The sequence below is a fragment of the Suncus etruscus genome, chromosome 20 (assembly GCF_024139225.1).
Source record: "Suncus etruscus isolate mSunEtr1 chromosome 20, mSunEtr1.pri.cur, whole genome shotgun sequence".
NCBI lineage: Eukaryota > Metazoa > Chordata > Mammalia > Eulipotyphla > Soricidae > Suncus > Suncus etruscus.
Window position 1 is genome coordinate 43,718,437 of NC_064867.1, and position 22,781 is coordinate 43,741,217.

Sequence of the window (22,781 nt, forward strand, 5' to 3'; positions counted from 1 at the left end):
GAGAGAGAGAGAGAGAGAGAGAGCCACAAACTTGGGGGCCCGGAGATACTTTGAAGATCAGAACACAAAAGCTGGCACCATAGAGGCCTCCAAGCACTGCTAAGAGTAAACCCTAAGTACAAAGGCACAGGGGTTCATTAAGTACTATTGCTTGTGTGACCCCAAAAAAAGACACATTGTCTTAAGAATTAGGGGCTGGAACCAGGCTGATAGAATAGCAGGTAGAGCATTTGCTTTGTACATGTTGGACCTTCGTGCCATATGATTCCCGAGCCCAGCACAAAACCAGGAGTAACCCTCAAGCACCACTAGATATGGCTCAAAAACAAACAAACAGTATCAGCAGTTACATGATAATATAGCAGGTAGGACTCTTTTTTTTTTTTTTTTGGTTTTTGGGCCACAACTGACGGTGCTCAGGGGTTACTCCTGGCTGTCTGCTCAGAAATAGTTCCTGGCAGGCACGGGGGACCATATGGGACGCCGGGATTCGAACCAACCACCTTTGGTCCTGGATCGGCTGCTTGCAAGGCAAACGCCGCTGTGCTATCTCTCCGGGCCCATGGTAGGACTCTTGCTTGGCATTATGCCAACTCGAAATTAATTCCTGGCACCATATATGATCTCCAGAACCTGCCAGGAGTGATCCCTGACCACAGATCCAGGAGAAATCCCTGAACACAGGGGGCCATTTCCTAAACAAAAAGAATCATTTAGGGTCCGAGATGACACTAAGGAGTCAAATGCATATTTGCGTGCAGGGGACCTATGGTCCATCCCCAGCACAACACACAACACACAACACACTTGAGTACTTCCAGGCATGAACTGAAGCAATAATCCAGAAGCATTCCTGAGCAGCTAGGTATGGTGGTTCTCCCACCACCACCACCAATTAAAAAAAGAAGCTCTTGGGACCAGAGTGATAGCACAGAAGCCAATCCAGAACGAATCCAGGTTCAATACCTGGCATCCTATATGGTCCCCCGTGCCTACCAGGAGCGATTTCTGAGTGCAGAGACAGGAGTTACCTCTGAGTGTTACCGGGTGTATCCCAAAAATCAAAAACCAAAACAACAAAATAAACACAAAGAAAGTAGTAGGACAGATTTTTGTTGTTGTTGTTGTTGTTGTTTTTGGGCCACACCCAGTGATGCTCAGAGGTTACTCCTGACCCTAGGAACACAAAAACAAAATACAAAAAGCCCTTCCTCACATCTATATTCATCGCAGCACTATTTACAATAGCCAGAATCTGGTAACAACCAAGATGTCCTTCAACAGATGAATGGCTAAAGAAACTGTGGTACATATACACAATGGAATATTATGCAGCCGTCAGGAGAGATGAAGTCATGAAATTTCCCTAGACATGGATGTACATGGAATCTATTATGCTGAGTGAAGTAAGTCAGAGGGAGAGAGGTAGACGCAGAATTGTCTCCCTCATCTATGGGTTTTAAGAAAAATAATAGACATTATTGTAATAATGCCCAGAGATGAGGTCTGGAAGGACCGGCTCATGATATGAAGTTCACCTCAAGGAGGGGAGAATGCAGTTAAAACACTAACAACCGGGCTGGAGAGACAGCATGGAGGTAGGGCATTTACCTTACATGCAGAAGGACAGTGGTTTGAATCCCGGCATCCCATATGGTCCCGAGCCTGTCAGGAGCAATTTCTGAGCATAGAGCCAGGAGGAACCCCTGAGCGCTGCTGGGTCTGACCCAAAAACCAAAACAAACAAACAAAAAACACTAACTACTACCAAGATAATGTTAATGAGTGGGAGAAGTAGAATGCTTGTCTCAAATACAGGCAGGGGTTTAGGTGGAGGGATATGGTATGGGGTGCATTGGTGGTAGGAATGTTGCACTGGTGAAGAGGGGGTGTTCTTTTTGTGACTGAAAACATTACGGTCATGTTTGTAATCACAGTGTTTAAATAAAGATTAAAGAAAAAGGGTTACTCCTGGATATGTGCTCAAAAATTACCGCTGGCTTTAGGGGACCACATGGGACACCGGGAATCAAACCAAGATCCATCCTGGGTCAGCCACGTGCAAGACAAACGCGCTACCACTGCGCTACCTCTCTGGCCCAGGACAAACTTCTTAAATTCTCCATCTTTTTCACCCCTAAAAGTGAAACACAGAACCTCAGATGTGTTTGATTTTGAACAGTTTGCTTGTTAGTTTTGGATTGGGACAACATCCAGAAATACTGAGAACTTACTCTTTTTTTTTTGGGGGGGGGGGTTGGGTCACACCCGGCAGTTCTCAGGGGTTATTCCTGGCTCCAGGCTCAGAAATTGCTCCTGGCAGGCACGGGGGACCATATGGGACGCCGGGATTCGAACCGATGACCTCCTGCATGAAAGGCAAACGCCTTACCTCCATGCTATCTCTCCGGCCCCTGAGAACTTACTCTTGACTCTGTACTCAGTGTTTGCTCCTGGTGGGCTCAGGGAACCATTTTGAATGCCAGGGGTGGAACCTGGGTCAGTCACTGAATAAGACAGGCTCCATCCTCATTGTACTATCACGGTAGCCCATGATTTGGAATTAATTTTCAGTCTTGCATTCAGAATATTTTTTTTACTCTTGCCAAGTTTTTCATGACCTTCACTTTAGTTACTGAGCCCCATTTCGGTTGGAGCCCACAGGAATATTTGGGGGGAGTGAGTGTTTGGAGCCACACCCAACAGTGCTCAGGGATCATTTCTGGCAATCTAGGGGCTAATATTAGGTGTTTGGTATCGAACCCGAGTCAGTTAGGGGATTCAAACCATTGTCATGGCCCCCTAGAGCACTAGTACGTGGGTAGGGCATTTACCTTTCAGGTGAGCTCTGCTAGTAGTAGTGTTTCCTGAGAGCAGAGGCCAGAGTAAGCGCTGAGTACATCTAGGTGTGGCCCCCAAACCCCAAAAAATAATTTGAGCAAGGTTCTTTCTCTGTTGCCTCCATCACAACCAGTGATGTGTTCTCTCACTCACTCTGATTCGCCTTACATTTCTCTAAATAGCTTTTTGAACATTTAAATAGCAGATAAGAAGTTTAGAGAACTCTGTGGAAGAAAGGGAAACATTTTCTTAGGGGCCACATCCAGCGGTGCCGAGTGTTTACTCCTGGTTTTGCCTTCATGAATTACTCCTAGTGTTGCTCAGGGGACAATCTGGGATACTGAAATATAACCCAGGTTGACTGCTTCAAAACAAGCACCTTCCCCTGTTTTCCTATCTCTCAGGCTCTTCATTTTTTATTCTAGTACCTTCAAGGGCACTTTTTCCTTAAATTTTATTTTATTTTATTTTATTTTTGGTTTTTGAGTCACATCTGGCAACGTTTAGGGGTTATTTCCGGCAGGCTCGAGGGACCATATGGGATGCCGGGATTTGAACCACCATCCTTCTACATGTAAGACAAACGCCTTACCTCCATGCTATCTCTCTGGCCCCTCCTTAAATTTTAAACAGGTATTCTGTATTTTTATTTTGTGTTAGGTCTTATATCAGTCCTGCTTCAGTTCTTTTTTGCAGAAGACTTGAATACTTTTCTCAAAATATGCTTTTTTTTTTTTTGATTTTGGGTTACACCTTGTGGCGCTTAAGATTACTCCTGGCATTGCACTCAGAAATCACTCCTGGCAAATTCAGGGAACCAGCCCCTCAAGATATGCTTTTAATGAAATCATTTCTAGTCTAAAGTGGCTTCCTGCTACTCTCCAGACGGAGACCGGATTCTGAAGCCCAGCCTTCAGGATATACCATAGCACCACAGCCTGTGTATCCAATTGCTTTTCCAACTAGTTCTTCTTTCTTTTTTTATTTGTTTTTTTGGCCACACCCAGTGATGCTTGTGGGCTACTCCTGGCTATGTGCTCAGAAATCGTTCCTGGCTTGGGGGGACCAAGTGGGACTCGAGGGGATCGAACTATGTACGGTCTGTCCTAGGCTAGCACACACAAGGCAGATGCCTTACAGCCTGCGCCATTGCTCTGGCCCCTCCAAGTAGTTCTTGACTAGAGCAGAACCAATCACCTCCTGAAACAGGTTGTACTGATTCCTGCCTTTACTTCTTTGTCCATTGTATTCCCTGAGTCTGGAAATCTGCCCACCCTTCAGAGTCCTGCCCTACACCCATTCATTCATTCATTCATTCAGTGCCTGTCTTATTAGTATTTGCTTGGAACAGAACCAGGCCCTGTTCAGGGCTGTATTCCTAGACCTCCCACTATAGTGAGAAATAAATTCAAGCAAACCAGGGCCCAAGGAGCTCAAGGGGCTGCAGAACCTGCTCTGTACGAGGTAACTCTGGGTTCTATCCCTGACACAATATGGTCTCCCAAGTACCACTCGGAGTGACTCCTTTGTACTGGGACTGGAGTAGTTCTAGAGAGTACCACAGGGGGTGGGGAAAACAACAGGGTGGCATGCCAGAGTGTGTCTACATGGCTAGACACAGCTTTGTTTTTAGGCCACACCCGGTGATGCTAAGGGGTTCCCCCTGGCTATGTGCTCAGAAATCGCTCCTGGCTTGGGGGACCATATGGGATGCCGGGGGATCGAACCGTGGTCCGTCCTAGGTTAGCGCATGGAAAACAAACGCCCTACCGCTTGCGCCACCACTCTGGCCCCAGAAGGTGACTTTTTCCTTCTCTCCTTCCCCTTCCCATGGTGTTGATATTGGACTATTGATATTGATATTGCTTATTGATTATTGTCTATTGATATTGCTAACTAAAGGTCCTACACATGTACCCACTGAGATTTGTGCTCCTTTAGCTTGCACAAGTACCCTCTCACTTGCTTGCCTGAACTCACACTATTAGTTGAGACTCAGAAGTGATGGTTGAGATGTTCCTCAGTTTGCATTTTCTGGTCAGAGTAATCAGACATCTTTTAGTCTGATCATAAGATCATAAGGCAAGGGGCCGGAGAGATAGCATGGAGGTAAGGCATTTGCCTTTCATGCAGGAGGTCATCGGTTCGAATCCCAGCGCCCCATATGGTCCCCTGTGCCTGCCAGGAGCAATTTCTGAGCCTGGAGCCAGGAATAACCCCTGAGCACTGCCAGGTGTGACCCAAAAACCAAAAAAAAAAAAAAAAAGATCATAAGGCAAGCGAGGGATGTCACACATTTTTGGGTGATATTTACACCTCTTAAAGCATCTACACTCACAAAATGGGATGAAGAGATTACCATCCTTAAAAATGTTACTAGATGGGGCCAGAGTGGTGGCACAGCGGCAGGACATTTGCCTTACAAGCGGCTGACCTTGGACTGACCACAGTTCGATCCCCTGGCGTCTCATATGGTCCCCCAAGCCAGGAGTGATTTCTGAGCGCAGAGCCAGGAGGAACCCCTTGAGCATCACTGGGTGTAGCCCAAAAACCAAAAAAAAAAGTCACAAGAGGCACCAGAGCGATGGAGAGGGCTGACCGAGGTTCAATCCCCAGCACTGCCAGAATGACTCTTGAGCTTAAAGCAGGGATAACCCTTGAGCAAGCACTTCCTGGTGTGGCCCCCAAACAATAAAAAGCAAAACAAAGATTTTTTTTCTGAACAAGAAAGGAGACAAGGTGACTGGTACACATGGAACATAACGTCATTCAGACTTGGCTCTTTTCTCTCCTGCTGCGAGGAGAGTCTGAGACAGGACCCTGCTGAGTCTTCTTTAGTTTTCTCTTCCCCTTTGCATGGACTTCTTTTGGCTTGGTTTGTTCTGGGGCCACACCTGGTGGTACTCAGGGTTACTCCTGATTCTGAGCTCAGAAATGACTCTTGGCAGGCTCAAGGGACCACCTGGGATGCTGGATATAGAACGTGGGGTTAGCCATGTGCAAGGCAAATGCCCCACCACTGTGCCATCGCTCCAACTCCGCTTGCACTTTTTTGTCTAAGAATTTATCCTTCCCGAGGAGCCTGAGGAATAGCACAGTGGTAGGGCATTTGCCTTGCACACATCTGGGTCCACCGGCATGGACCCAGGTTCAATCCCCGACATCCCAGGATGTCGCCTGTCAGGAGTGATTTCTGAGCACAGAGCCAGAAGTAACCCCTGAGTGTGGCCCAAAACACACACACACACAATAAAAAGAAAGATAGGGGCCGGAGAGATAGAATGGAGATAGGGTGTTTGCCTTGCATGCAGAAGGACAGTGGTTCCAATCCCGGCATCCCATATGGTCCTCTGAGCCTGTCAGGAGTGATTTCTGAGTGTAGAGCCAGGAGTAAACCCTGATTGCTGCCGGGTGTGATTCAAATACAAAAAAAAAAAAAAGAAAGATAAAAACTATATTTTGGTTGGTTCTTGTTTGTTTTTTGGAGGCTGTTTAGGTGGGGGACTGCTCAGGACTTACTCCTGGCTCTGTGTTCAGGAGAGCTGTGGTTCTAGGGATCAAACTGGCTGTCTTGCTTTCACTATCTCTCTAGTCTAAAGAGAAGTCTGGATCTAGAGTGATATAATACAGTGGGTAGGGTGCTTGCTTTGCACTCTGCCAACCTGTGTTTGTCCCCTAGGATCACATAATGGTCCCCAAGTACTGCCAGCAGTAAGTGAATGATCCCTGAGCACAGAGTCAGGAATAAGTCCCAAATACCATCAGGTGTGGTCAAAAACCAAACCAAACCAAACCAAAATAATAATAATAATAATAATAATAATGCAAGAAGAGAGATCTTAACCATAACCAGAGCGCAGAACTCTGAACCAGAGCTGTGGGGGAAACTGGGGAGAGTAATCTAATGGGCCAAGAGCTTCAGTTTTGCAAGGTAGAGTTCTGGAGTGAATGGTAATGCACAACACAATGGATATATTAATACCACTGAACTGTAGAGTTAATGGGGCCAAGGAGATACCTCATAGGGCATGTGTAAGGCCTGGAGTGAATTCATTGCCTGAGACCACACACCCTCTCCCACCCTGAGCAGTGCCAGTTTCACTGCTTTAGTAGATCGAACATGACTAGGCAAGAGAAGCACCACATTGCCAAGCCAGAGCATTGAGTCATCCGGCCCAATTAAGTGTGGTCTCAGGGCCCCCAGAACATCGTCTGGGAGACCTCCACTCTGAATAAATATGTATTTGTTTTTGTTTTTTGGATCACACTCAAGACTTACTCTTGGATTTACACTCAGGGAATCACTCCTGGTAGTTCTGTGAACCATATGAGATGCTAGGAATTGAACTCAGGTCAGCCGTGAGGAAGGCAAGTGCCTTCCCTGCTGTACTAGGACTTCAGTCCCTCAAAATAAAATTGAAAAGAACTATTACCAGTATTGTAAATCATGGTGCCCAAAACAAGATTTAAAAAATAAATAAGGGGGGCCGGAGAGATAGCATGGAGGTAAGGCATTTGCCTTTCATACAGGAGGTCATCAATTCGAATCCCGGAGTCCCATATGGTCCCCCATGCCTGCCAGGAGCAATTTCTGAGCCTGGAGCCAGGAATAACCCCTGAGCACTGCAGGGTGTGATCCAAAAACCACAAATAGATAGATAGATAGATAGATAGATAGATAGATAGATAGATAGATAGATAGATAGATAGATAGATAGATAAGGGGGCAGAGAAATAGTCAAGCAGGTAGGGCTCTTGCCTTGTATGCAGCCAACCCAGTTATATCCATAGTCCCCAAATCCCACAAGGAGTGACCCCTGAGTTCAGAATCTGGAATAACTCCTGAGCACAGCTGGGTGTGGCCCAAAAACAATTCAGCAAAGTTTTACTGCCAAGCCTCCCCATCTGCCCTCCCATTCCTGGTTCAGCCATTTAACACACCCTTTCTTTTTTTTTTTTTTTTTTTTTTTGGTTTTTGGGCCACACCCAGTAACGCTCAGGGGTTACTCCTGGCTATGTGCTCAGAAGTTGCTCCTGGCTTGGGGGACCATATGGGACACCGGGGGATCGAACCGCGGTCCGTCCAAGGCTAGCGCAGGCAAGGCAGGCACCTTACCTTTAGCGCCACCGCCCGGGCCCTAACACACCCTTTCTCATTAATACTTAGCTTAGATTTACACCTAGAGACACAAAGTTCCTGCTAACATTAGAGGAATCCCTCATAGACTGAAAACAACGTTGTTGGGTGGTCATAATTTGCAGTGCTTGGGGCTACTTCCAGCTGTATTCTAGGTGACCATATAGTACAGGGAATCAATCCTGGGTTTCCTACGTGTAAAACATACAATCACCCTGATAAATTAGTTTTCTAACCCTATTTTTTTTATTTCTTTGCAGGGGTGGGTGATGGAGAAATGCAGTGCTCACACCTCGCAGTATTGGGGTTTACTCCTGGTCTCTTCTCAAGTACTATTTCTTTAGGAGCAAGGAGTGGTCAGGGATCACTCCTGGTGGGACTTGGGGGACCATATGGGGTGCTGAAGATCCAACTTGGCTCAAATATATCTTGGGTCAAATATATCCAGAGCTAACCCCCTGTCCACTGTATTATCTCTCCAGCCCATGAACACTTTTTTAGATGCTACGCACTATGCTAGGCATTTGCCCTATATGATTCATCAAATCTTCCCAACAACCCTATTAATGCCAGTGGAAGTCTCTGTAAAATAGAGCCCATGGGTTGTGAGATCACCCATGCACCATATCTTTAACCCCAGGCGCATATCTCTAACCTCTGAAGACGCAGGGAGGTGGCAAAAGATGGATACACCATACTAGTCAGGAGAGAGTCACTGGAGTCAATCTGCCTTTCACCTCGTGGCCTCCCTGACCAAAGTCATGAGCGATTTCTGAGTGCAGAGCCAGGAGCAACCCCTGAGGGCCGCCAGGTGTAGCCCCAAAACAGAACCAAACCAAACCCCAAACCTGTCTTTTGGTTTCATTATATCTTAAGAATTCATTGCCGGGGCTGGAGAGATAGCATGGAGGTAAGGTGTTTGCCTTGCATGCAGAAGGATGGTGGTTCGAATCCTGGCATCCCGTATGGTCCCCGGAGCCTGCCAGGAGTAATTTTTTTTTTTTTTTTGGTTTTTGGGCCACACCTGGCAGTGCTCAGGGGTTACTCTTGGCTGTCTGCTCAGAAATAGCTCCATATGGGGGACTATATGGGACACTGGGATTCGAACCAACCACCTTAGGTCCTGGATTGGCTGCTTGCAGGGCAAACACCGCTGTGCTATCTCTCCGGGCCCCAGGAGTAATTTTTGAGCATAGAGCTAGGAGTAGGCCCTGAGCACTGCTGAGTGTGACTCAAAAACAAAACAAAACAAAACAAAAGAATTCATTGCCGTAGGGGCCTCTTCACTACCTGCCTGTCTGCCTACTTCAGTAAGGAAATGATAACATACCGGTCTTGTAGATAAGGAAAGTGGAAGTTGAAGATTATTTATGCAATTTATGCAATTTCACAATCTAATATCTCACCTCTTTAATGATCTTTGATTTTCTTTTATGGGGGGTGGAGGGCACATCCATTTGTGCTCAGGGATTACTCCTGGCTCTGTAGTCAGGGATGAATTCTGGTGGTGCTCAGGGGATCAAGTGGACTGCTGGAGATTGAACCTAGGCTGGCTACGTGCAAGTACCCTACCCTCTGTACTATAGCTCCTGCCCTCTGTAATGATCTTTGATAGAACTTGCAACTGGAATCCCTGGAACTTCATAGAGATCTCTAATGAAAGCATTTACATCTTTGGAGCTTCTGTCAGCAGCTAATCAATGTTAGCTGGAAGGGAGAAACAGAAAGGTAGAACAGGAGGAAGGGAAGGGAGAGGCAGTGAGTAGGACAGAGAGAAAGGGCAGACAGTCCGGAGAGACCCAGGATAGGCTGCCAAGCTGCAGAAAGGTCGAGGGGTGTGGGAGAGGCATTTACACTGGGCAGCATTGTAGGTGCCCTTGGCGGGGGTCTGGCCCAGCCAAAGCAAAGCTGACTTTAATGAAAGAGTGTAGACAGCTCTGGATGGCAATCAGGAATCTTGGAATCTAGGACAGGCAAAAGAAAGGGGTGTTCTAGACAGGGTGGGTGGAGGGAGAGGAAAAAAACTAACTCCTGCGAAATTTCTCCGGGAGACAAGGTCACCGAGTTGCTGCTCAGAACAGTCCCCTTGATACGGGCCCATAGATGTCCAAGTCCTTTTTACTTTTTTCCGGGGGTCACACCCGGCAGTGCTAAGGGGTTACTTCTGGCTCTGTACTCAGAAATCCTGGAAGGCTTCGGGTGGCCACATGGGATGACGGGTATTGAATTTGGGTCAGCTGCATGCAAGGCAAATGTCCTACCTGCTTTGCTACCCATTGTGCTAACACTCTGGCCCCACTTTCTCTTTTGTTTGTTTTGAGGTCAATCCCTGGTAGTGCTCAATGCTTAATCCTGGCTCTGAACACAGAAGTCACTACTGGAGATACTGAGGAGTCCATTTGGGATGCCAGGGATAGAACCCAGGTCAGCAGCATACAAGGCAAGCTCTCTACCTGCTGTACTATCTCTCTGGCTTCTCTTTAACTACTTTCTCCTTTGTCTTAGGTCTCTGGCCCACAGAACTGATTTCTTTTCATTTTTCTGGTTTCTGTTTAAGTGCCACTGCATCAGAAAATCATTCTCTCACTACTCAGAAAATGCTGCCCTTGGGGCCGGAGAGATAGCATGGAGGTAAGGCGTTTGCCTTTCATGCAGAAAGATGGTGGTTCGAATCCCAGAATCCCATATGGTCCCCTGTGCCTGCCAGGGGGCGATTTCTGAGTGTAGAGCTAGGAGTAACACCTGAGCACTGCTGGGTATAACCCAAAAACCAAAAAAAAAGAAAGAAGAAAGAGAGAGAGAGAGAGAGAGAGAGAGAGAGAGAGAGAGAGGAAGGAAGGAAGGAAGGAAGGAAGGAAGGAAGGAAGGAAGGAAGGAAGGAAGGAAGGAAGGAAGGAAGGAAGGAAGGAAGGAAGGAAACAGAAAGAAAGAAAATGCTGTCCACCTACTTTCCTCAGCCAGGATCTGATTCCAATATAACCACTATCTGAAATAATCTTTTTTTGGGGGGTGGCATTCGGCCACACCTGGTGGTGGCACTCAGGGGTTACTCCTGGCTCTGTGCTCAGAAATCGCCCCTGGTTGGCACGGGGACCATACGAGATGCTGGATTCGAACTGGTGTCCGTCCTGTGTTGGCCACATGCTGTGCTATTGCTCTGGCCCCCAACTAAAATAATCTCATTTATTTATTATTCTTGGTTGTTGATTCCTCCTTCTTACCTCCCCAAATTCCTAACTTTGTCTTGTGACAAAGTAAGAAAAGGGGTGTCCTAGGGATTGGACTAGGCTAGGAATTGGGTAAGAGGATTTTTCAGGAAGCCGGGGATTGAGACAGGAAGGTGCCACAGAAAGTTCTGCAGCGGGTTGTCTAAGAGCAAGGACTGTGTCTAACCTTCTTAGTGTCTAAACAAGTGTTTGGGACTAAACATGTTCAGTACATATCAATTTAAATAATATGATTCAGGGCCCGGAGAGATGGCACAGTGGCGTTTGCCTTGCAAGCAGCCGATCCAGGACCAAAGGTGGTTGGCTCGAATCCCGGTGTCCCATATGGTCCCCCGTGCCTGCCAGGAGCTATTTCTGAGCAGACAGCCAGAAGTAACCTCTGAGCACCGCCGGGTGTGGCCCAAAAACAAAAAACAAAACAAAAATAATAATAATAATAATATGATTCAAATAACCTGTAGGCCAGAGAAATAGTACAGTAGGTAGAATGCTTGTCTGGCACATAGTGGACATGGGTTTGATCCATGGCACCTTATATGGTCCCCTGCCAGGAGTGGTGCCTCAGTACAGTCAGGAGTAAGGCCCGTGTACTACCAGGTGTAGCCGAAAAGCAAGTAAAGAAAGAAAGAAAACAAGAAGGACAACAGGTCCAGTGAGTGGGATCCCCAAAGGGCCTAGAGCTGGCGTTCAAAGTTTTTAAGAAGGGTGGAAATGAGACATGGAGGCTGAGCGTTGGCCCCAGGATTTCCTAAGGATACAGGCAGAGAGCTTTGGGCGAGGAGAGGCGAATTCCCAATAGGGCTGGGAACTGGTGGCTAGGAATTGAGTAAGAGGATTTTTTAGGAAGCCAGGGATTGAGGCAGGAAGGTGCCACAGAAAATTCTGCAGAGAGTTGTCCAAGGAGACTGTCATCCAGTGTTCATCTGGAATCTATTTTGGAACTAGCACTTATGAGCCCCTGTCGAACAGAAGAGGGACACAGTTATTCTGCGAACACAGCATGGGACTGAGATTAGGAGAGAGAGATTGGCATTTGCCCCCTTCTGATCTCTCCTCTTCCCATTCTGCTTCATTCACCCCTTTTTCTAATCCCCCCTTGACTCATCTCTACACGACCCTCTCTCGCCCCCTGCTGTTCTTTCCGTGGAAAGCAACCGCCAGGCTAAAGAAGAGGAGAGTTAGGACAGCCATCCATCTCTTCCTCTTTCCTCACCCCTTAGGCTGCCCACACCCAGAGTGAAGGACAGTTCAAGTCCCCAGGACCCTGATGCCAGAACGCATATTCCTGCCTCCCAGAAAGTGCACATCCTAGTGTGTATGGGAAACTTGACCCCAGACTCAGCCTCCAAGCTTTCTCTATGTCCTAAGTACTTTAGTTCTTTTGTTTGAGTTGTTGGGTTTTCCTGGCAGTGCTCAGAAGTCAGTCCTGGTGGTGCTGGGAGGAAGGACTTTTTTTTTTTTTTTTTTGGTTTTTGGGCCACACCCGGCGTTGCTCAGGGGTTACTCCTGGCTGACTGCTCAGAAACAGCTCCTGGCAGGCACGGGGGACCATATGGGACACCGGGATTCGAACCAACCACCTTTGGTCCTGGATCGGCTGCTTGCAAGGCAAATGCCGCTGTGCTATCTCTCCGGGCCCGAGGAAGGACATTTTAGGATGCTGGGGTTTGAACTCAAATCAGCTGCATGCATGGCAAATGCTCTGCTCATTCTATTAACACTCAACCCATCTTTTTCTCTTTGACTTTCTTTTTTTGTTTTGCTTTTTTCTTTTTTGTGGTTTTTGGGTCACACCCGGCAGTGCTCAGGGGTTACTCCTGGCTCCATGCTCAGAAATTGCTCCTGGCAGGCACAGGGGACCATATGGGACACCGGATTTGAACTGATGACCTTCTGCATGAAAGGCAAATGCCTTACCTCCATCCTCCATGCTATCTCTCTGGCCCCTTACTTTCTTTTCTTTTTTCTTTTTTTTTTTTTTTTTTTGCTTGCTACACCCAGAAGTGCTAGGGTGCTATTTCCAGGTGTTGCTCAAGTGACACCAGGTATTGGAAATTGAACTTGGGCCTATGCAGAACATGGGCTTTAGCTGTTGAGTTAGCTCTTCGGCTCCTCCTGATTTCTCCTTTATAGTGCTTAGAGTTTTCAATGAGTCACTAATTTATCAGTCTTTGATGTATGTAGGCCTCCTCCAGGTTGTGAGCATAAAGAGAATGAGAATCAGAGGCCAGATGAGAATACAGAAGGTAGGGCCCAGAGAGATAGCACAGCGGCCTTTGCCTTGCAAGCAGCCCATCCAGGACCAAAGGTGGTTGGTTCGAATCCTGGTATCCCATATGGTCCCCCGTGCCTGCCAGGAGCCATTTCTGAGCAGACAGCCAGGAGTAACCCCTGAACACTGCCGGGTGTGACCCAAAAACCAAAAAAAAAAAAAAAAAAAAAGAGAATACAGAAGGTAGGGTGCTTACCTTGCAATCGGCTGACCAGGGTTGATTCCCGGCATCCCGCTTAATTCCTTAAACACTGACAGAAATAGTTCCTGAGTGCAGAGCCGGGAATAACTCCTGAGCATTGCCTGATGTGTCCCCTCCAAAATATTTTTTTTAAAAAAGGGGCCTGTGAGATAACACAGTGGTAGGACGTTTGCCTTGCACATGGCCAACCTGGGAAGGACCTTGATTCCCAGCATCCCATATAGTTCCCTAAGCCTGCCAGGAGCAATTTCAGAGTGCAGAGCCAGGAGTAACCCATGAACGCTACCGGGTGTGACCCAAAAACAACAAGAACAAAAATAAAATTAAAATTAAATAAATAAAAAAATGATAATTAGAGTTGATTTTTTTCATCAATGTGACCAAATTCTACACACTTCCTGGTATATTGCAGGTAGGTGCAGTGTGTGTGCTCAATAAATTTATAAATGACAATAAGAATTCTAAAAGTGGGGGCCGGGCGGTGGCGCTAGAGGTAAGGTGCCTGCCTTGCCTGCGCTAGCCTTGGACGGACCCGGCGTCCCATATGGTCCCCCAAGCCAGGAGCAACTTCTGAGCGCATAGCCAGGAGTAACCCCTGACCGGTACCGGGTGTGGCCCAAAAACAAAACAAAACAAAACAAAAAAAGAATTCTAAAAGTGGGGCCAGAGAGATAGCATGGTGGTAGGGCATTTGCCTTGCATGCAGAAGGACAGTGGTTCAAATCCCGGCATCACATATGACCTTCTGAGCCTGCCAGGAGCGATTTCTGAGCGTAGAGTCAGTGCTCAGGTGTGACCCAAAAACAAAACAAAAAATTGAATGCCGGGAATCAAACCAGGTTCCTCCTTCCTCCGGGTTGGCCGCATGGAAGGCTAACGCCCTACCGCTCTTGAGACCTCAAGGACTGAGATTTAGAAGCAGTTGGTTTGGTATGAAGGGAGGAAAGATTTGCAGGGCCGGCTTACTTCTAGCTCTGTGCTCAGGAATCACTCTCGGTAAAATTCCAAGATGAAACTAGGGATGGGACCCCGGTCGGCTGCATGCGAGGCAAAAAAGCATCTTAATCCCCTACTATCTCTTTAGGCCCGTTACATACTTTGCTTATTTTGGGATACCTGGCAGTACTTAGGGCTTACTCCTGGCTCTGTTTGTAACTCATAGATCACTCCTTCAGGAAATCATATATGGTGCTGGGGATTTTCAGCCACGTGCAAAGCAAATGCTCTTTTTTTTTTTTTTTTTTTGGTTTTTGAGCCACACCCGGCAGTGCTCAGGGGTTACTCCTGGCTCTCTGCTCAGAAACAGCTCCTGGCAGGCATGGGGGACCATATGGGACACCGGGATTCGAACCAACCACCTTTGGTCCTGGATCGGCTGCTTGCAAGGCAAACACCGCTGTGCTATCTCTTCGGGCCCAAAGCAAATGCTCTTAATCTGCTGTACTAGCACATCAGCCAGACTTTTTTTCATTTAGTCACTGAAATTGCAAAGTTATTGAGGCATGCAATGTTTCTACACGAATCCTTTCACCAGTGTCCAATTGCCTCCATCCAGGCCCTCCCCACTTATTTACCTTCAGTTCACCAGTCTGCTTCTATCAAAGACCAAAGGCTCAACTTCTTTTTTTTGTTTTGTTTTTGGATCACACCCAGCAGCGCTCAGGTGTTACTTCTGGCTCTATGCTCAGAAATCGCTCCTGGCAGGCTCGGAGGACCATATGGGATGCTGGGATTCGAACCATTGACATTCTGTGTGCAAGGCAAACACCTTACCTCCATACTATCTCTGCGGCCCAAGAGGATCAACTTCATTTTTTTTTTTTTTGGTTTTTGGGCCACACCCGGTAACGCTCAGGGGTTATTCCTGGCTATGTGCTCAGAAGTTGCTCCTGGCTTGGGGGACCATATGGGACACCTGGGGATCGAACCGCGGTCTGTCCAAGGCTAGCGCAGGCAAGGCACCTTTAGCGCCACTGCCCGGCCCCAAGGATCAACTTCTTTTTTTTTTTTTTTTGGTTTTTGGGCCACACCCGGTGACGCTCAGGGGTTACTCCTGGCTATGTGCTCAAAAGTCGCTCCTGGCTTGGGGGACCATATGGGATGCCGGGGGATGGAACCGCAGTCCGTCCAAGGCTAGCGCAGGTAAGGCAGGCACCTTACCTCTAGCGCCACCGCCCGGCCCCAAGGATCAACTTCTTAAGTCACAGAATTCTCTTCTTAAAAAAAACAGAGACAGGGGCCGGGAAGGTGGCGCTGGAGATAAGGTGTCTGCCTTGTAAGCGCTACCAAGGAACGCGGTTTGATCCCCCAGCGTCCCATATGGTCCCCCCAAGCCAGGGGCAATTTCTGAGCACATAGCCAGGAGTAACCCCTGAGCGTCAAACGGGTGTGGCCCAAAAACCAAAAAAAAAAAAAAAAAAAAAACAGAGACAAGAATAACAACTTTGGGCCCGGAGAGATAGCACAGCGGCGTTTGCCTTGCAAGCAGTCGATCCAGTACCAAAGGTGGTTGGTTCGAATCCCGGTGTCCCATATGGTCCCCCTTGCCTGCCAGGAGCTATTTCTGAGCAGACAGCCAGGAGTAACCCCTGAGCACCGCTGGGTGTGGCCCCCCCCCCAAAAAAAAAGAATAACAACTTTTTGGAGGTGTTTTCAGATGCAATGATATGAGAGTGGTATTAGGATGTTCAATAAATTGTGTTTACTCTCCTTCTTTGGAGCAGCTCATAGCATCACTTTCCTCAGAATCAGATCTGGCTTACATAATGCCACAGCCTGTCATCTACTTGGGGCCCAGTGCCACTGTTAGCTGGGCCCAGGGATTATGCAGTTGGACCTCAGGCCTACCATTCCGAAGTCCCAGCATAAACTAGTCATCCTTTGGAATGCATAAGAAAAAAATCACTCCTCCAGGATCCCAGGGTTTTTTGTTTTGTTTTGTTTTATTTTGGTTTTTGGGTCACACCCAGCAGCACTCAGGGGTTCTTCCTGGCTCTATGCTCAGAAATCGCTCCTGGAAGGTTCAGGGGACCATATGGGACGCCAGGATTTGAACCACCGTCCTGCATGCAAGGCAAATGCTCTATCTCCATGCTATCTCTCCAGCCCCAAGGATCCCAGGTTTGAAACTCAAAGGGAGAAGAGGCTCTCAAGATCCAGAAGGAAGGTCCTTGCATAGGCTGAACCCAAGCAGAGTTTAAGGAGGCAAAGAAGATGGGAAAAAGAAAAATTGATGGAGAACAGATAGGGTTGGGGGACTAAGTCAAAGGCTAAGATCAACCCCATACTTTGTGATTTCGGTGAGGTTAAAGGTCACCATGGTGACAGGTTCTTATTCAGGGCCATTGTTGAGGTGTACATGAGGAGAGTCTTGGTTCATTAAAAAGATTTAAAAAAAATTTGGCATAAGGACATGCCAAGAGACAGAAGAGGGATATCTAAAGGATGAAAAGGAGGAAAGAAAAAATGCAGGCAGAGGTAAATGCAGCTTATATGAACAGCTTTTGTTTTTTTTTTTGTTTTTTTTTTTTTTTTGATGACGCTCAGGGGTTACTCCTAGCTCTGTGCTCAGAAATCACTCCTGGCTCAGGGGACCATACTGGATGTTGGGGATCAAACCTGAATCCGTCCTGGTCAGCAGCATGCAAGGAAAACACCCTACTGCTGTGCTACCACTCCGGCCCTGAACGGCTTATTTGAACTGAATGCTCTAGCTAGCCCTGCACTTGAGTGGGAAACTTCAGTCCCTGGTGGCTGTGAGGATCAGGAGCCGTAGCTGCAGTGTGGGCAGATGTGACCAGTGGGATGTGACCAGTGGCCCTCTGTTCTCTGTGATTAGCTTCAATCCTTTCTGGAGCTCAGACAACTCTAGAGAGAAAATGTGGGGGCAAGCAACCTCGCACATGTTTGTTGGAGGGTTAAAGGTTGCCCAGGGGGGAAGGAGACAGGGGTAGTGACACTAGGGCCAAGACAGACAGTCTCTCCACCACCCTCCTCCCCATGGCGGAGGAAGCCTGTGATCTGGGAACAGACACCCCGTTTTCTTTATTCCTCCTCCAGAGTCTGACCTGAGTCCTTGGAGACTTCTCTTTAGCTAGAAATCCTGCCTCCACAGCCTGAGGGCTTGAGACAGATTGCTCGGCTTCCCAAGTGGTATCTTCCACCAGATCTAGAGCGGAGACTTGTCATAACTCCTGTTCCCCCTTCTTTCCTAAGGTTACCTGCCCCCATAAACAGTCAGGGGAATGTGAATAAATAAATAAATAAATAAATAGCACAATGGGTAGGGCATTTGCCTTTCTCACAGCTGACTCAAGTTTGATGCCCAGAATCCCATATGTTTCCCCAAGCCTGCCAGGAGTAACTTCTGAGTGCCATTGGGTGTGGCCCAAAAACCAAACACACACACTTATAAATATCACAGCAGCCTTGTGTTTGGTGCCCTTATCTATAAAATGAAAAGATTTTTTTTTTTTTTTTTTTTTTTGGTTTTTGGGCCACACCCGGTAACGCTCATAGCTCTGGCTATGTGCTCAGAAGTCGCTCCTGGCTTGGGGGACCATATGGGACGCCGGGGGATCGAACCGCGGTCCGTCCAAGGCTAGCGCAGACAAGGCAGGCACCTTACCTTTAGTGCCACTGCCTGGCCCCATGAAAAGATTTTTTTATTGTTATTAGCTGGGCGAAGGGAATGAGGGCTAATTGAGATAATACAAGCAAGATTCCCTTACTATCTGCTCTGGCTCCTCCCTCCTACTTTCCCAGGCCTCTGGGCTCAGTTGCACAGAGAGGTTTTGTTTGCTAGCCTACTGGCTATTAAGAAGTGACCTGTGCCCCCTTTTTGCCTGAAGGCACAGTAGCTACAGTCACACAGACACCCTCCAACAGAAATGGTCCGGCTCCACAACTTAACTTCATCAAACCACCAAGCCACCACATTTGTTCCATATCTATAGGTTCTGGACCATACAGATATTTTAAAAAATTTATTTAAACATTTATTTATTTAGGTTTTGGGGGCCATACTCGTTGGGGTTCAGGGGTTACTCCTGGTTTTGCACTAAGCAATTGCTCCTGGCAGGCTAGGGGACCCATATGAGATGTGGAGAATCGAACCTGGATCTATTCTGGGTCGGTCACGTGCAAGGCAAACATCCTACCGCTGTGCTATTGCTCCAGCCCCAGACATTTTTAAATAACGCCAGCCCAGAATCACAAGAAATCGGACAGAAAGTTACACAGAACATCACCAAGTTCAGTGAGCCTAAATAGAAACACAGAAGGTTCAACACCAACCAATGACTTTGGTGACATCATGAGCAATATGAACAATTCTTTCAAATTGATTCTCACCGATCTACATTGTAAAACTCCATTTGCTTTTGTGTTGTAACAGACCATCTGAAGCACATCTGTAACTGAGAGGGAAAAGGCTAGGGTGGTGGTTGGGGGACTGGGGACACTGATAGAGGGGAGGTCACATTGGTAGTGGGACCAGTGTTTGAACATCTAATGGCTGAAATGACTGTATCATGAACAACTTTGTAAGTTATGGTGTAATAATGTTTTTTTGGTTTGTTTTTTTTTTGGGGGGGTCACACCCGGCAGCGCTCAGGGGTTACTCCTGGCTCTATGCTCAGAAATCACTCCTGGCAGGCTTGGGGGGACTATATGGGATGCCGAGATTTGACCCACTGCCCTTCTGCAAGCAAGGCAATTGCCCTACCTCCATGCTATTTCTCAGGCCCCTTGTTTCATGTTTTGTTTGTTTGTTTGTTTTGGGGTCACACCTGGCAGTGCTCAGGGGTTACTCCTGAATCTATGCTCAGAAATCACTCCTGGCAGGCTTGGGGGACCCTATGGGATGCCGGGATTCGAACCACCATACTTCTGCATGCAAGGCAAATGCCCTACCAACATGCTATCTCTCCGGCCCCTATCTTTCTATTTTTTTAAATAACTTTGCTTTCCATCATCTTGAAGCAAATGTATTATGATCAGTTATGTCAACTATGTGATGCATTTTTTAAAATAAAAAACAACAACAACAAAAACCCAGTTGTCAGTGCTGGTTGTCTGTGCAGAAATCACTGCTTGTGTCATACAAGGAATCACTGCATATTCCATGAATGTCGTTTGGACCAAGGCTGTTTGGTGTCTCCAATGCAGGTTGGGACACCCCAGCTCAGGAATCTGGGCCTAGCAAGTCCAGCCTTGACCCTTACCCCCCCAGCCTAGTCACAGGACCCAGCAGTGGGCAGGGCAGAGGCTACTCTGCAAGTTGATTGGTTGCTCGGTGCAGAGGCAGGCCCAGAATTTAAAACTCTCATCTGCCTTGCAGATCCCCCTTGCCCGCCCTTGATTTTGTGGCTGTGTGGTCGCAGAGGGCCACACCGACTTCCAGTGCCAGTCAGGATGGCTTCTGTGAGGATCCGAGAGGCCCAGGAAGGAGACTGTGGAACAATCCTAAGACTGATCCGGGTGACACTGCAGGCGGGCAATTGCAGGCCTGGTAGCAGGGGGAGAGGTGGTTTGCTAGGTGGGGAGGGAGAAGAGGAGCCCTGGAGCTTCGGGCGCCTCCTCCTGCAAATGTCTGACTGTGTGTATGCTCTTAGGAACTTGCAGAATATGAGAAACTCGTTGATCAGGTGAAGATCACTGAAGAAGGTGGGAGCCAGCACCTGGGAAGCCAGTTGTGGGGAGTTCCTCCCCGGGCCACACACAAACACACACCCAGGGCCTCATGATCTTGATCTCAATTCCATCTCTGTAGCTCTGAGAGCAGATGGCTTTGGAGAAAACCCTTTCTATCACTGTCTGGTGGCAGAGTTCCTTCCTGGCCCCGAGGAGCCAAAAGGTAAGAACTGCACTCTTCCCCAGCCATCCTCAGAGGCCTTTTCCCTTGGATGGAGTCCAGTGGCACTGTCTTTTCACTTCACACACATCCTTTTCTATTTCTTTTCTCAGGACCCTGTGTGATTGGCTATGGATTATACTATTTTATCTATAGCACATGGAAGGGACGAAACATTTATCTGGAAGACATCTACGTGATGCCAGAGTATCGGGGTATTGGACACAGGCTGAAACGGGTGTAAAGCGTAGTTCCAACCACCATCCCTTTCCTCCTCATTCCCTTCAGTTTTGAAGGTTTCTTTAGCAGTGCTGGGGGACTTACGCCCAAGGGTGCTGGGGGACCTGGTGGTGAGCATGTGCTGCCAGGGATGAAACTCGGGGCCTCTGCATATGCTTCAGTCATTAGGCTGGCCCATATGTGCACCAATCCTTCTTTTATATTTTCTTTTTTGGGTTACACCTGGTGGTGTTCAAGGGTAACTTCTAATTCTACTCTCAAGAATTACTCCTGGTTGGGCCCGGAGAGATAGCACAGCGGCGTTTGCCTTGCAAGCAACCAATCCAGGACCAAAGGTGGTTGGTTCAAATCCCGGTGTCCCATAGGGTCCCCGTGCCTGCCAGGAGCTATTTCTGAGCAGACAGCCAGGAGTAACCCCTGAGTACTGCCCGGTGTGGCCCAAAAACCAAAAAAAAAAAAAAAAAAAAAGAATGATATGGGATGCTAGGGATTGAACTTAGCTCGGCCATGGGACCAGAGTGATGGCACAGCTGTAGGGAATTTGCCTCGTTTGTGACCAGCCTGGGTTCAATCCTCAATTTCTGATTGTAACTCCTGAGAGCCGCCAGATGTGAGCCCAAAATAAATAAGTGGTTGGATAGATGGATGGGTGGGTGGACTTTGTCACTTGCAAGGCGTATGAACTATCTTTCCAACTGGAACAATCCATTTTTTTTTGCCTCTTTCTCCTCACAACAGGTCAAGGAATTGGTTCCAAAATAATCAAAAAGGTGGCTAAGGTGAGAAGAGGAGGTGGGGCTTAAACTGGAACCTGGAGATAGATATAAGGGTGAATGGGTGGCATTCGAGAATACTTTTTTTTGTGTGTGTGGTTTTTGGGTCACACTTGGCAGTGCTCAGGGGTTACTCCTGGCTCCATGCTCAGAAATTGCTCCTGGCAGGCAACGGGGACCATATGGGACGCCGGGATTCGAACCGATGACCTTCTGCATGAAAGACAATTGCCTTACCTCCATGCTATCTCTCCGGCCCTGAGAATATTTTTCTTTGTTTTTTGTTTTTGTTTTTGGGTCACATCCGGCAGCGCTCAGGGGTCACTCCTGGCTCCAGGCTCAAAACTCGCACCTGGCAGGCTCGGGGGACCATATGGGATGCTGGGATTCGAACCACCAACCTTCTGCATGCAAGGCAAATGCCTTACCTCCATGCTATCTCTCGGGCCCCAAGAATACTTTTCTTTCTTCTTCTCTTTTTTTGTTTTTGTTTTTGGGCCACACCCAGTGATGCTCAGGGGTTACTCCTGGCTCTACACTCAGAAATTGCTCCTAGCAGGCAGGGTTACCATATGGTATGCCGGGGTTCGAACCTGGGTCCATTTTGAGTCAGTCACATGCAAGGCAAATGCCGTACCGCTGTGCTGTTGCTCTGGGCTCTTTTTCTCTTTTTCTTTTGGTGCCATATCTGGTAGTGCTCAGGGTTTACTCCTGGCTCTTTTCTCAAGAGTCACTCCTGACTTTGCTCATTGGACCTTATGGGATGGTGGGGATTGAACCTAGGTTGGCTGTAGGCAAGACGAGCACCTTGCCCTCTATTATCCAGCTCCTACTTTTTATTTTTTGGGCCCAGAAAATTAAGTAATGTCTTATTCCACAGGTAGCTCTTGATAAGGGCTGTTCCCAGTTCCGCCTGGCGGTTCTGGACTGGAACAAGAAGGCCATGGATTTGTATAAGACCCTGGGAGCCCACGACCTGACTGAAGCCGAGGGCTGGCATTCCTTTCGCTTTGAAGGAGAAGCACTGAAGGCATTGGCAGTGGGGGTTGTCATTCCTTGAGGTTCTCCTTTTAGTCTCTAGCTAATTCAAGCACTCCCCGGAGATTTATCTCCCCCGAGACCTCTCTGAAGGAAAAGGATGTGGGTGAATATTCCTGAAACTACAGAAAACAGAATTGGTGGGGAGCTTTCTGATCCCTGGTAGCAGGTGAAAAATAAAATAAGAATTATTCTGTC

The 22,781-nt window shown here is 47.6% G+C and overlaps 1 protein-coding gene across 2 annotated transcripts; it reads left to right on the forward strand.

Moving 5' to 3' along the window:
* The first annotated feature begins 20,072 nt into the window (after window positions 1-20,072).
* SAT2 (spermidine/spermine N1-acetyltransferase family member 2) lies at window positions 20,073-22,781 on the forward strand. Of its 2 annotated transcripts, XM_049766222.1 has the most exons (6): window positions 20,075-20,159; window positions 20,294-20,345; window positions 20,452-20,535; window positions 20,646-20,747; window positions 21,511-21,551; window positions 22,426-22,781. In XM_049766222.1, the coding sequence occupies exons 1-6, from the start codon at window positions 20,094-20,096 to the stop codon at window positions 22,603-22,605; spliced, it is 525 nt and encodes a 174-aa protein (XP_049622179.1). In that variant the 5' UTR covers window positions 20,075-20,093; the 3' UTR covers window positions 22,606-22,781. The 2 variants fall into 2 exon arrangements, with proteins under 2 accessions (XP_049622180.1, XP_049622179.1); XM_049766223.1 differs by lacking the exon at window positions 20,294-20,345 and having other exon boundaries at window positions 20,073-20,190.